We start from the raw sequence: 15807 nt of genomic DNA on the forward strand, positions 1-15807 counted from the left end.
TGACATGTTGTATCTTCTGATCTGTTGGTACGTTAATAACTTATGTGCTATGTTATAATGTTAATATAACACAAGGCCTGCTGACATGTTGTATCTTCTGATCTGTTGGTACGTTAATAACTTATGTGCTATGTTATAATGTTAATATAACACAAGGCCTGCTGACATGTTGTATCTTCTGATCTGTTGGTACTTTAATACCTTATGTGCTGTATTATAATGTTAATGTATGTTATATGAATATAACATGAGACCTAACATGTTGTATCATCTGATCTGTTGGTGTGATCATTACTCTTGTCATCTGGTGAATTATACGTGTTTCGTATGTTTTTTAGAGTGTTAAACGTTTAATTTTTTATCTGTTTTCTTAGAATGTTAATGTCCAACTTCATTTTTGCTCTAACTTATTTCGTTCGATCAAATATTTAGTTTTTAAATCAGACTGTTTGGAAAAAACTGTTGAACGTGTTTGAATATTAATCTGATGGTGGATAATATACGACTGGTCATAGTGCAAGACTTTAGAAAAATCGTACGTAAAGTTTGATGTTGGTTTATATTGTATTTGGAGTAAGTTAATATGAAGTCATATCTCGTCCTTTTAGATGTTACAAATAATATTTTTGCGCGTATAATTTTTTTTTATGTGTGTTTCGTCTAACGTATTTTTCCGCTATTCGTGTATGTTTTGGGAAAAAAATGGAGAAATAACAATTTATCTTAATAGAAATAACAATCGAATGGTATATGAACAATACATTTAGTAATAATATTTCCTTATTGTTCAAAAGCTCATGAGATGGAGGTAGCAAAGTCTTAAAGTTATCGTTAAAATATTGATAAATGTTTGTATATTGGAAAAAATATTTAATGTCAGTATACTATATACACATATTATTATTATTATTATATATATATATACGTGTGTTGGTTGTTGTTTCATTTGTCAAGTAATATATCGTATTTAGTGTCAAGGTTTTGAATATGAGGCGCTGTAAACCCAAATTGCCTTTTTCCCCCATATAAAATAGATCCTCAAAAAGCTCCCGTTTCCTATTTGAGCATTGTTTCCATGCCTTCAGCATTAAAACTAAAACAGCTATAAAATTAATATCGCGGTTAAATTCATAGAGTTTACAAAAATGAGAAAATAAGCAAGTGTCCAAGCATAGCACTTGTGTAATATCCAAATGCAATGAACCTGTTAAAAGGACGATATCGTCCGTCTTAATGCATGGAAAACGTTGAACCACGTTTTTCTGAAAATAACATTTAAACTTTCAATATTTCCAGAAATGAACAAATCACAAACGTTTCTGTTTGTTACTTTAGACGTCATTGTTAGTACCTAAAACCAATGCTGTAGTGCTAAACTTTATAGTGCCGGAATCTCTCCTACAGTATTAAAAGCTTGACTTATTTAACGCTTTGCATACCACCTTTCCTGCCAAGACGAATAATTATTTAAAAAACTAGCTTCCTTGTATATTATGTAAATAATAAACCTTTTAAAAATATGTTTTAAGCATAGTATAATTATAAAATGCATTTTATTAAGTACTTTCATAACATATTCGTGTGTCTTAATAACCACGTGACGTATAACAAAAAAAAACATTTCGCCATTTTCTCGCTCTAACACCTGCTTTTGAGCCAGAGCGTTCGTATGGTGCCTGACACCAGCTCCTGAGGGAAAGTGCCAATTTGTGTGATTGGCGGTCTGAGAAAGCTCTACCAGTGGATAAGGGGGATTACATACAACCAGAGTTGTCTCTGACATTCTGAAAGGCAATTAATTTTGGATGTAGGCTAAATAACTTATTTATATAAAATTGGAGCAGCTCTCAAGTGCACTATGGCAGCGCTGAACCTCTGCCCCAAACTCATCACGTACGAACGTTAAATAGTATTTATTAAGATATACATTTTTTAAAACAAAATGTTCATTGAGATCTTGTTCTATGACCGTGTTTCAACCTTGATTTTCTTTTCAAAGCGCAAATAACCCATTATGTAGTTAGCGCTGAAACAAATAAACCTAACATTATGGATATAATATGAACTATTACTGTTTATTTACCCTATAGTTACGGCATAATCTGTACCACTACTATTTAGTTAACCTGTAAATGATGTAGTTATTTTCTTTATTTATGCTTATAGATAATGCTGTGAGATAATTCCTTGCTAGAATTGTTTTAACAAAAACAAACAGTAAATATGAGGTAGTTTCTCACGGTTTAAATATTACCTAAAACAATCACCTTCGAAACTAAAATCGATCTTCAAAACTCAAGTTTTACGGTGCACAAAAAATATAAACCTCGCTTCTCAGAACATACAGTATTGAGAGAGTCTGAACCCAAATCCGACAGTTTCGCATTCTGCGCTGACAGATAGTCGATTATGATAGATATAACGTTTGTACAAGCAAGCAGTCGTTTCCTCGGTGTCGTATTCCTGTCAGTGTGCCAATCAATGCCGGATTAACCTGAATGGGGGCCCTCCCCCTCCCAAACCCAATAGAGTGTAGATAGATATACGTAGTTGTTTTTGTTTTTTTCTTGTTGTCAAGGGGAGAGGTTGGTGAACCTGAATGTATATTGTGAAAGAAATAGAATAATTAGAAATTCAACTTTGTATTTTATTTAACAATGATCCAGAACTCATAGCATTATATTTCAACTGATAAGCCATTCAAATTACATAAACATAAATATACATTGTACATTTAACATACTAATACATAAATCTGAATATAATAATCTGACTTAGTTGACAAATACATAGGCCTATCATTATCATATGTTGTCTCAGCTCTGTGTCTATAAGTCAAAATTAATCTTAAGGACATGTTAACCAAACATAAAACGCATTTCAGGATAACTTCGGGGATATATAATACATGAAATGCAATAATGCATATCTGCAATATTTAACCTAAATAATGTCTACTGAAATAAATGTGTGGAAATATTCTTATTACCTATAGAAAGTTTTACAGACTTAGAAGTCCCTCTTTCTGCTTTTGACTTAACAAGGTCATTAAAGTCTAGCTTTTTGAGCGTCTCACATTCAGTGCACATCAGTGCAAGGGCGCCTAACCTATCTTGGTCCATTGTTGACCGTACTCAATGTTGAAAATGACCTTTCTCCTTCACAATTGTTGACTGGAATAGTTAAGTATCTTCGAACTGCTGTTGCCACATTTGGGAATGTTGAAAACAGTAAACTATTTGGTTTTAGTAAATCACTCACATGCTGTATTGATTTATCATCCCCTAACAGCTCCGTGAATTGACAGAATTATTCCACTAAAACAGATTCCAGGTCTTTGGGATAAACTTGTACAAGGTCTAAGATCTGACTCTGCAATTGATCTGAAGTCATGGAGGGACATTCTGTGAGAAAACCAAATAGTTCCTGTAATTTAGAATAAGCTTCAAATATTTTGTTTAATTCTGCAATAAGACTGTCACACATACACACAATAGAAAGTTCCAATTCTGAATTGATCTTTATGAGAGAACTGTGCTGCAGTTGTTGGACTTTCATAAAAATACATTTCTGACGTTTAACACGTTTCTGTGTAGTTTTATATGAGGAATCTTTGGCAAAAGTGGCTTCTGTTTGTACAGAATTGTCTCTCAGTTTTGTACAAATGTTAAAAGGAACTTGTACAGATTGGCTACAGTGAGAAGGTCAATTGTGGGACTTTGCAAAGCTATGTTAGTTACATTGAATCGTTCTAATATAGTGATCCATATAACTGTCATCAGAGCAGTTTCGAAAGACTCCATTTGTTTGATCAGGCCTCCCTCCTCAGCCCTTGTAGTCATTGTCTGGGTTCTATCTTTGCTAATTTTAAGGAGAGGATTCGTGGTTTCGCAATAATGGTTTCTAACAGCTTTAACTGCATCATCTCTGGCTCTCCAACGAGTGTTTGACAAAGACTTGACCACTAGACCTCCTTTCTCTATAGCCTGAACTAAACAGTCCCATCTGTGTGTGGAGGATGAAAAGAATGTGTACAGGTTTTGCAGGAAATTAAAGAAAGTTATTGCATCAAGACAACTGTCCGTTGATGAGGCCCCAACAAGATTTATTGAATGAGCAGCACATGGCACAAAATGGGCAAGTTTGTTTAGTTCTTCGATTCTGGCCTGTAAACCTGAATATGCACCAGCCATATTAGAGGCATTGTCATAACTTTGCCTACGAAGGTTACTAATATCTAGATTTTCAGTTATGACGTCTTTCACTACATTGGCAAAATTTTCTGCTTTATGTGAATGGACCTCAACAAAATTGATAAATCTCTCAATTGGTCTTCCGTGTGATCCCACATACCTGACTGTGAAAGTCAGTTGATCCACGTGACTAATGTCAGGGGTTGAATCAACGCTAGTGGAGAAGTATTTTGCTTGTTTGATTACGGAAACAATTTCCATTAACAGTTGTTTTGCCATCATTTTCATAAGTTTCTCGCATATGGTTTTTGACAAGTAAGATGTGGAACCTTTGCCTGCCCCTGCATACTTTTGGGTGTGTTGAGCTAGAAAAGGGTCAAACTTGGCTAGCAACTCAAGTATACCTAAATAATTACCAGTCTTATCTGACCTCAAATTTTTCATCATTCCCACGAATGGCTAGGCCCCTTGCTGCAATAAACTTTATTACTTCAACAACACGTCTCAAAACTGCTTGCCAGCACTTCTTTTCCTCCTCTAACTCCCTAACAAGATCTTGGTCAATTCTATGCTCATCTGATGCTCTGACATGCCAAATTCTGATGCAGTTTTTTTGCCCAGAACTGTTCTCATGCGTCCTAACCCTGCTATAGGAATTTTTCCAATCACTGAAACCATTTACGAATGCTTTATCTTCATTCTTTTGGCAAAACACTTTGCAAGGAGCATAATACACACACCCAGTAGACAGAGAATAAACTAGCCATTCTCTATTTACTTTCTCACCATTTACCTTAGTTCTTTCAAACAAAGACTTGGTAAGTCCTGCTTATAGATGTTTTGCTCAATTGGCTTTTTTACAATTTCTTCTTGGAAATTCCTATCCACTTTCCATAAGGCAGGATCTGACTGTAGGATATCATCCGAGGGTAGGATAGAACTGTCTGATGTTGATGATCCAGGTTGACAATCTTCGGATTGAATGGGTGCAGAAACATCAACATCCATTTGGGCAACTGGTTCCTCAGGAAAAAAAAGTGTGGCTTATGAATAACTATACATATGTATGAGAGTAATTTTAGGATAGATTTATCAAAGACCTAACGAGGCGTAATGTCCTTCTCTTACAGTAGGATGATGATAAAACATTTTTCACCTAAGTTGTTAAACAACAACAACCTGGAATGAGAACGTACATTTAAGAATTCAGTTGTTTATGAGTTAAACTATGAATGATATTCGTTATGCTTATTAAGATCTTCAGAAAGACTTAAAGACGAAACGCCATTAAATTGAGAATATGTTAAGAATCGCAGATCGTTTCGTCTAAAAAGAAAATCTAATTCATTCTGAAGCATTGACACTTGTTTATTGGGATTCTCTATTCTCAGTTTCTCTATTTATTTCTTCTGTTGTAACTAAGGTGTTCTGGTTTTATCTAAAGTATCTGGATTGTTGTATCTAAAGTATCTGGGTTGTTGTATCTAAAGTATCTGGGTTGTTGTATCTAAGGTTCTGGATTGTTGTATCTAAAATATCTGGATTGGTGTATCTAAGGTATCTGGATTGTTGTATCTAACGTATCTGGGCTGTTGTTTTTAAAGTATCTGGATTATTGTATCTAAAGTATCTGGGCTGGTTGATGTATCTAAAGTATATGGGTTGTTGCATATAAAATATCTAGGTTGTTGTACCTAACGTATCTGGACTGTTGTATCTAAAGTATCTCGATTGTTGTATCGGAAGTAACTGTAATGTATTTAAGAGTTTTTTTTTTATCACCGAATAAATTGTCAATAAATTACAAAAAATATTTTGTTAAAATATTAGTCTTTCGTTGATGTATTGATAGTCAAGAAAGTTTTAATGATTATTGTTAGAAAATAGTATTGAGTTTTCTAGGCCTATCAATATCTGGACTGACGAAAACAAACTGGATGAAAAAGATAGTTAACGTTTAAACTGAATTTTTATAGATATATAATATATGAACTCAACACAGGGAAGCTCGTGTAAAAAAATACATAAACCGTAATAATTGAAATATGTATAATTTCTGAGCTTGATGAAAAATAGAGAATGTATTTTTAATGTTTTTTTCAACAGTAAACGTAACTTCGATTTAAAATCTCTCCCTCAGTTCATCTTTACATTAAGGGATGAAGTGTTTATTAAAATTATAACAGTGTTGTATCAAACCTTTATATATTTTTTGTGGTGTAAAAAGTCTTGTGAAATATCGTCTGTGGTCACAGTGTGAGTTGTTTTATTTTATTGGAGAAATATATGAATTATAAGAGTTGTCACTTTTTTTTGCGATTTGTTTACAAACGAATATTGTAAACAATCCCTAAACGCAAGCTGTATTTCTGGTGTCCCTGAATTATCGTCAACAGAATTTACAAACGTGACATATTTCCATAAGGCCAGTTAGGCATAATTTATTTACAGCAAATAAATTACACGAATTCTAAAGGAAACTTGTTAGGTTTGAGGATTGGAAATTCACATGATTCTGTTAATGATTATTTACAACTTTATTTCAGATTTAATAGTCAACAAAGACTCACCTTACATAGAAATTAAAAAATAAATTCTTAACATTTTTTAAAAATAACAAGATATGACTCTTTTTCTTTTTCTTTTTTTTTTTTTGTCTTTGCTCGCTTTTAAATCGTGAACAATACATCCTGTACTAAATATTTTTGAAAAATTAAAACTTTTTTCCTCTGTAAATCAAAATATAATAACAATTTTTAAATGTTATAAAAACCTTTTAATTATAAATGCCATATTTATTGTTTGTTTGTTTTTTGTATTTCCAATGAGAACGCCTTCCTATGGGACACATGGGCTAAACGACTGGGGAATAAATTTCCAGATTTTAAATATAACGGTCCTTAATCTAAAACTTCTCAATAGGTTGGTTTTTAGTTCTGATCTAAGTGGTAATTACATTTTTATGAATACGTTTTATGCATGCCTTGGTTTATCAATGAAAAGTATTACGTATACCATGTATACACCAGGGTTCGAAATTCGCATCGTTTAGTTAACCCTGATATCAGATTGAAACCTCGAGCCGACTAGAATAGCAAATATATATATATAAGATTATCAGCCCTGTTAGGCTGATTAAGAATTTTAAGCATTTTTTCCTATTTGTATCTCGTCATCGAACTATTTCTTTACTTTTTCCCAAAACCGTAGTTGTGTTTTCATTTCATGAAAGTATCTTTTTTTAACCAATCTTTCAAATGGAGCCTCCAGTATTATGGGGATCCCTGGCCAATTTTAATCGGTATTGGAAATCCTAATAATGTCTGAAATAAAAAGGAGGTTCCTGGAACATGTGAACGGTGGGATCGATCTAAACGAAGTGGGACAAATACTAATAACTCAGTATAGAAATATCTTAATTTTAGGTCAGTAGTAAAGTAGTTGTCTCAAGCCATATTAGTATTTTCTGTTCTGGAGTAACATAAAGATTATGTATATCCCAGTAGTATCTTTCTGTAAAAGATTCATTTTACAATTGATAAAACCAAAAATAAATTTTGTGAGAGTTACAAACATAAGTTTCTTTCAAACTTTTTCATATTTTTTCACAGCATGGCCAGGTGGTTAGGACGCTCGACTCGCAATCTGAGGGTCGTGGGTTCGAATCCCCGTCGCACCAAACATGCTCGCCCTTTCAGCCGTAAGGGCGTTATAATGTGACCATCAATCCCACTATTCGTTGGTAAAAGAGTAGTACAAGATTTGGCGGTGGGTGATGATGACTAGCTGCCTTCCCTCTAGTCTTACACTGCTAAATTAGGGACGGCTAGCGCAGATAGCCCTCGTGTAGCTTTGCTAGAAATTCGAAACAAACAAATATTTTTCAATTGTCATTCAATTCCAGTCAATCAACACCATCTATGGACAACAATTGTTTTGACAGTTTTAACCCCTGGCATTATTGAACCGAATATCAGGATTGACAGTTTTATAACGCACCCACTGCTGAAGGTGCGGAACGTGTTCAGCATCATTACGTCTCGACCCTTAGATCATTCGATCCGCAATCTGGCACACCAACCATTACGTCATGGACAGTCCTGTAAAATAAAGGAATTAGAAAAGGGGACTATCATGAGCAAAAGATCGGGAAAAGAAAGGTGTATGTAATAAATCCTAACAATTTTAGAGTGAAAGAAGAATATGTTAATATATATCAATAAGGTGGTAAAAACAAGGGCTACTGTGACGTAGCGTTAGTAAAGTAGTTTCGGAAGAAGGAAACTGATTAAGAAAAACTTTGTTCAAAAGCACAAATGTATAAACAATACGTATCCAGATCTGGCTACTTTGTCTTAGGATCGTTTAATTATTTGTGTGATCTGACTTTAAGCCTAGTTAATTCCTTAAACCTTGTTATCTTGTCTTCAGGTACCTGTCTGAATTTGTGTATTCTTTCCTTTATTTCCCTACCCAAGTTACCTGTCTGAATCTATGTGTTCTTTCCGTTATTTATCTACCCAATGGACCTGTCTGAATCTTTGTTTTATTTCCCTACCCAATGGAGCTGTCTGAATCTATGTATTATTTCCTTTATTTCCCAACCAAACGTCCTTTCTGAATCTATGCGTTCTTTCCTTTATTTCCCTATCCAATGTACCTGTTCGAACCTTGTTTATTTCATTTATCGTACTTACTTGTAATACCTGTCTGAATCTATCTGTGTATTTAGTTTTATTGTACTTACTTGAATCTAGGGGAATGGAAACTATTCAACAGCCAATGCTTTTGTCTGACTTAATCATGGGATTTGACCGTCACTCTTATAGCGCACTCATGGTTCCAAAGTGCGTAGTGCCTTTTGTAACAACGATATGTGAAGCATAAACACTTGGATTCACAGTGTGGGCTCGTTAACTACCCGGTTACGCCCAACCCGTCTTAACGTTTAACAAAATACTGATTTAAATTTATCATCCCTGCGTATTGAAATATTATTGTACAGAGCACGTGACTACAGAATTATTCACGTTTTTGACGAAACTTTACCGCTAAAATTGGGTTACCCTTGTCAGATTGAAAAGTGAAATTTAACCGTTACTCTTATAACACACCCACCGCCTTAAACTGCGGAGCACGAACCATGGAATATCATATACACAATCTGCCACGCTAGTCATTGGGCCTCGGTCAGTCCATTTAACTCATACTTCATTCGACTGTTAAGGGTCCATAATTATTTTCATTATAAATACAGTTCAGGTAATTTAATCTGTCATATGATTTTGGTTAAGGGTATCGGGCTTGAATCCCCGTCATCGAACATGCTCACCCGTGGGAGCGTTATAACGTGAAGGTCAATCCCATTATTCGTTGGTAAAAGAGTAGCTGGCGGTGGGTTGTGTTGACTAGATGCCTTCCCTATGGTCTATCACTTCTAAATTAGGGACGGCTAGCGCAGGTGGCGCTCGTATAGCTTTGCGCGAAATTCAAAACAAACTAAACTTGTATGATTTCTCAAAAAGCATATAGAGTCCCACGATCAACAAATTCAGAATTTCTACACAACTATTCAAACAAGCCAACTCTATCAGACCGACTTCTGGATAACTCGCTTCAATATTATAAGAAAAATATTAATAAAAATGAACTGATGAGCAAACTAGAGAGTTACATAATACATGATGAACCAAGTTCTAAGTACCTCTCCCCTTTAAACATCATAAATGAGAATCTTACAAGCTTTAATTAACATATCCTTTTTCGTGCCACGTCCAATTCATGGGGTAATATTAACTTGTATAATTTTACTAGCTTTACTTATGTATGATCGCACTATTAGTCCGTGTTTACAATACAGTTCCACTTAACAGTCATATACACACACAAACACATAATCCTATTTTTACATACAAAACCCTTTTAAAATAGAGCTACGTTTGTGTCTAGGATTCAGTTAGCCTAGTACTGTTTGCTGCGGACAATGGACAAAATTTAACATACTGTGAGTAATGCAATAACAATGTAACAAGGATTATTACCTAGAATTCAGTAACAGTGTAAACAAAATAACAATTCCAGTGAGGGAGGAAGAGGTCAACGCTGACCCTCCCTGGTCCAAAACATGGACCGACTCCCGATGAAGAAGTAGTTCTCGAAAAGACATTAAAACTACAGGTTAGGTGATATTAGGTTAGGACCACCGAAATTGTTGTTCCCATTGCGATATAATATACTTGTTTATACTTAGAGATTTACAAAGTATTCAATTAACTTCTACAGAGATAGGAGTGGTGTCTCTGTATATTGATCCTTGTTAGTCTAGATGTTCTGTGTCTCATAAACGTGACTTCTTCAGAACTTCATCACAAGAAAATTGATAGTGAAAAAAAGAAAGGAAAAAAAACACATTTCATTCCATCAGATGATCTTTTCTCCCGAAATTAGTTGTCCTCATCTTTTCATTCAGTGCTTCTGTAACAACTCAATGAAGCTTGAGAAACATGGGTATGATACACCCCCTCTCCTTCCCTCAAACCACAACATAAGCCGATAAGTGGAAAGATGTGACAGTCGTGTCATAAGTGGACTTCTCCACGCTATCACTGACAAAGCAGATTCATGTCACATTATCTGCTTGGCCGGAGTCGTCTTTATTTGTACAATGCGCTAGAGTAGACTCTATAACATACTGGTCCACAGAGGTTATTATCTCCATCCAAACTAACTCCCCTTAACTCACTTTATCCATTACGTATTACTTGAACTGATGGGGGTAGGGGGTGGACGAGAAGACCTCTGGCATTGGTATTAGCAGTTGTTTTTTCTCAAAAATAAAATAAAAACGTCAGTTACTTTGACTGTTTCCCCTTTCTTGCACGGGAAGTTAGGTTCACACAAACATTGTTGCACAGGGAGTTAGCTGCAAAAAAAAGAGTATGTTATACGCACAAACTCGCCGTATGTTTCATATGTTGTCTTTAATCTCAATACCAAATTTCTTTAGGCAATGTTTATTCATCCTTTTTGTTGCTGTTTATTTGTACGTTTTTCTTCCAAGTAAAAATATCTTGATAAAGGAAAGGAAATAAAAAAACATCATTATTGTTTTAGCGCTAAGCTGCACAATAGGATATCGGCGCTCTGTCCAACGAGAGGAATCTAACCCAGGATTTTAACGTTATAAGTCCATCAAAGACTGCTTCAATCCGTATTATGAAGATGACAGATGTCCTGGTATCTGGAAATTAAACCAGATAGAGTAACGGTAGAAAGTACACATCTGCTTAAGGCACACCGGCTCATAGTTTGTTTGTAATTAAGCACAAAGCTACACAATGGGCTATCTGTGCTCTGCCTACCACGAGTATAGAAACCTGGATCCTAGCGTTGTAAGTCCGCAGACATACCACTGTGCCACTGGTGGGCCCTGCTCATAGGTACTAAATCTTTAATATTATTGTGTTGCTCACCGGTGGTTCATCGATAAGTTTGAGGGTTTTTAACGCTACAAATCTGGTTTAGATACCCGCTGTGAACAAAGCGTAGGTAGCCCATTGTTGCTTTTTGCTTAATAATAACCAAACAAACGTTATTATTATTATTTACGAAAAAAATATTCAAACAATATTATTCTTTATTTATTCCAATTCAAGCTGAAATAAAGTAAAAATCATTGTACTGCAACAAGAACCTTTATGCGCTTCAACACCGAGTGATAAATGGGTTTTCTTAATATCTCACGGTCAACTTACTGGACGTGTTTGGCTTACACGTAAGTCTTGTTCGAATTCATTGAACAGATTTTGAATGGATAATATTACACGCTGAGGTTGTGGCCCTGTTGTAAGACATACTCAAAGGAATGGGAACGAGTGTAGCGCCCTCTCTAAGACAATGTATATAATTTGTTTCAGTGGTAAGTTTGAGCTTTTTATGGGGTGAATTGTTCAGCTTATTAAACATAAGGACGTCAATGTGGCAAGAGGGCACTTGCCTCACCAATGAATTTTTGGGGCGAAATATATATTTTTGACCCTCCATTATTTTGTCATATATCAAGTCTATGTGCTAATTTTCGAATGCTCGATTTGCGATACATTTCTCTGTGAATGGTAATACTGTCTAAAGTCCAGTGTGGAATGTATTGTACACATTTTACACACTGATTGAAAAAATAATTAGGTAATGATGAGAAAAATATTTTTTTAGGAATAATTATTTCTTCTTCTTTGTCATCCCAATTTATTTCTTTGGTCGACGCCTCTGGTTATATACAGTACACATAATTGGTTGCTCTGAAATTAACACATGAATAGAATTGGATGTTCTTAAGTATTACAATGAAAGGGAATAAAATTATACTTGAAAATATTTGTATTTATGCCAAAGTTACGAAGGCTATCTGCCGCTGACCAAAAGAAGGCAGAGTTAGCAGTACCATACCGCCCACCTTCCATAATGAGGGGTAGACTGTCGCTCTTAAATGGCGTGGATATTCTGAGGTATCGCAAAGTTTCGAACCTGACTTCCCAGGTCCGAAATTCATAGCTCTACAACACAGGGGCAATCCGTGCCCCAAAATTTCAAAATACGATAAGTAAGCTGAAACTGCTTATTTACAGAATTCCAGTAACTGTTTCAAGAAAAAAAAGTTTCAAAAGTGAATTTCAAGATATTTGTACCTAGAATTGCATATACACTTTTTCATTAAATGTCTTTTAGATCACGTGGTCACGACAGGTAGGAAATTGTTTGATTTATTTTTATATGCTTAATATAAAAAAAACAGAACTTACACACCTGAGTTGGCTATGTTTTGCGACGAAATAAGAGATTTAAAATTAATATTAAGTTACCTAAAACGCAACTTTCACATAACAGACATTGTGAAATAACATCTGAAAACAATCTGAATTGATATTGTACTACAGTGTTATATTTTTAACAATTTGATTACAACACGTTGTTTCATATTACGTACTACAGATGTCAGCACCGATTGAGTTTAATTCTTGTGGTTTCTATCCTAACCTAGTAATAAGCTAAAAATTATGTAGTTTACTGTTCAGTTATTTTATAAACATGTATTTATTATTAGACTCAAATAAACAAATAGAGATTGGGGCTGTATTGAACACATTATATGGTTTTGCATTATACTTTGTAAGGCTATCTATAATACTGGTGAGTTTTCTTTTTCTGAATTGAACTTAAACACATCAAATGTTTTAAGACGTGACAGTGATTAAATAAATTGTAAGTATTTATAAGTAAGATAAAAATATATGTATTAACATAACTGGCGTGATTAAGTAAGGCTAATGTGCCTGCCTTTGAGCCTATTAGGCTTACGAATATATCGTTTGGCACGAGTGATCCATTTGACATGAAGCCTAATGTTAATATAATTATAATGACTAGATAAAAGTATTTTTTCCAGTGTATACTGAGTGTAGCACTATAAATGGATCACGAGTTTATTTTGTTATGAAAAAACACAATTTAGAAAAAGACCGCAAGACGTGGAAAATTTAGTTGCAAGAGATATTGAAAAAGGTTAAACACACGTCTATAATAATTGTTTTTATTAGTTACGTTTAGGGCATATGCCGTTCGTAAGGCTTAGCTATTAAAGTTACAGAATGATTAGAGCTTCCAAAAAATATATACTGGTACTGTGTAGCTAGGGTTCATGTAAGGAACAGAACGTGAGGCTTGTATACAGGGCCAGGTGGTTAGGGCGCTCGACTCTTAATCTGCAGGTTCGAATCCCCGTTACACCAAACATACTCGCCCTTTCAGCCGTGGGGGCGTTATAATGTGACAGTCAATCCCACTATTCGTTGGTAAAAGAGTAGCCCAAGAGTTAGCGTTGGGTGGTGATGACTAGCTGCCTTCCCCTCTAGTCTTACACTGCTAAATTAGGGACGACTAGCGTAGATAGTCCTCGTGTAGCTTTGCGCGAAATTCAAAACAAGCAAATGACCAAACTTGTATATAAAGTGATATATGAGACTGAGGGAGAGAAAATATTGTATTTACTAGCTTAGCCATAAATGGTAACTAGAAGTAGAAAGTTCCGGCAAAGCAGGCACAAGAAGATTCAACAAGCAATTACAAAATTGCAATACTAAATAACTTAACATGATAAAATGGGAAGCCCCAGTGGCACAGCTGTATGTCTGCGGACTTACAACACTAAAAACACGTGGTGGGCAGAGCACAGATAGCCCATTGTGTAGCTTTGTGCTTAACTATAAATCAAAACAAACAAATCAAACCTTGTGAAGTTTATTAGAACACAGGTGAGTTTATTTGTTTGTTTTGTGTATTAGACATAGGTCAAATATCCTAGAACATGAGTAGTAAATGTCTATAATATATATATATATATTCTAATATAACTATAAGGCATGATATGTAAGGCTAATGTACCTGCGTCTAACCCTTTAGGTTTACAAAGATGTTGTTTGGCATGAGTGATCTTTATGACGTTAAGCCTAATGCTAATTTAATAGGTAGATAAAAGTATTATTTTCCTATTGTTGGGTACCTGCTTGTTTGTTAATTTCCGGTAGAAATACTTTCCGAGGAACTTCAGCGATACAAGTCATTTCTTGATTAAACCAGTTTAATCTTTCTCGATACAAACTTTTATTACACTTTTGGCCATCCAGCTTTCCTGTCACGTAGACACTATGTGTGCTTGCCATTTTACACTTAGCTGTTGGGACTTTCACAATGTGGGTTGGTGGGCATCCCTCAACACCAACCACTACTGGTTTCCCCGAGGCTGACTTATTGGTAGTATTCTTCTTACACTGACTCCTCATTCGTCCTTGCTCTCCACAGTTCCAACAACCTATCTGGGTAGCAGCCTTTCCTGCCGTGGCATCTTCCCTGTGTTGAATTTGCCGGCATTGAGCTCTCTTGTGCCCAGGTTTGTTACAGTGCCAGCAAAGTCCCTCAAACTTCTCTGAAAGCTGCCCTTTTCTGGCCTTGAATCCTGATGACTGTACCAACATTGGTACCACTATGCTGGACTTAACGCAGGATTCGAATTCAAGTGCTCTGGCCATAGCATCCTGCATAGTAGAGGGGTATGCTTGCTTCACTTGTATCTTCAGTTGTTGACTGTCCAAGGCGGCTACAAAACTGATCCCTCAGCAACAGCTTGAGGACTTCGGGTGGAGCAGTTGGGTAGGCCTTGTGTGCCATACTTTCCAAATCCTGTGCCAGCTCTTGCAGGCTCTCCCCTTTAGCACGGACTCTCGTCCTAAACCTAGCCCTGTAGACTTCAGACTGATTTTGAGTTCCATACCTGAGTTCTAGAGCAGCTACCAGTGCTCTATAGTTGTGCCTGTCGTCTGCTGACAACCGTCCAAGTATTTCCACTGGTTGTCCCTTTAAGTTCGTTGCCAGATATACTGTTTACTGCTCCTCTGTCCATCCATTCATTTCTCCCAGGAGCTCCAATTGTGCTCTATATGTTTGCCATGGTGCCTTCCCATTGATTTCCTGTGGCTTCCTTAGATTACCCCTATAGATCACCCCTATTGCTGACACTAATGTCTGGGATGTGACTTCTGACAGGACTGAAGATGTCTGCATT

At 35.6% G+C, this 15807-nt stretch overlaps 1 protein-coding gene across 1 annotated transcript; it reads right to left on the bottom strand.

Annotated features, from left to right (window-relative positions):
- Positions 1-3650: 3650 nt before the first annotated feature.
- Positions 3651-4640, bottom strand: LOC106466509 (zinc finger MYM-type protein 1-like). The gene has a single exon (XM_013926800.1). It carries the CDS (start codon positions 4638-4640, stop codon positions 3651-3653), a length of 990 nt encoding a protein of 329 aa, XP_013782254.1.
- Between the last annotated feature and the right edge of the window lie 11167 nt (positions 4641-15807).

The sequence above is a fragment of the Limulus polyphemus genome, unplaced genomic scaffold (assembly GCF_000517525.1).
Source record: "Limulus polyphemus unplaced genomic scaffold, Limulus_polyphemus-2.1.2 Scaffold2281, whole genome shotgun sequence".
NCBI lineage: Eukaryota > Metazoa > Arthropoda > Merostomata > Xiphosura > Limulidae > Limulus > Limulus polyphemus.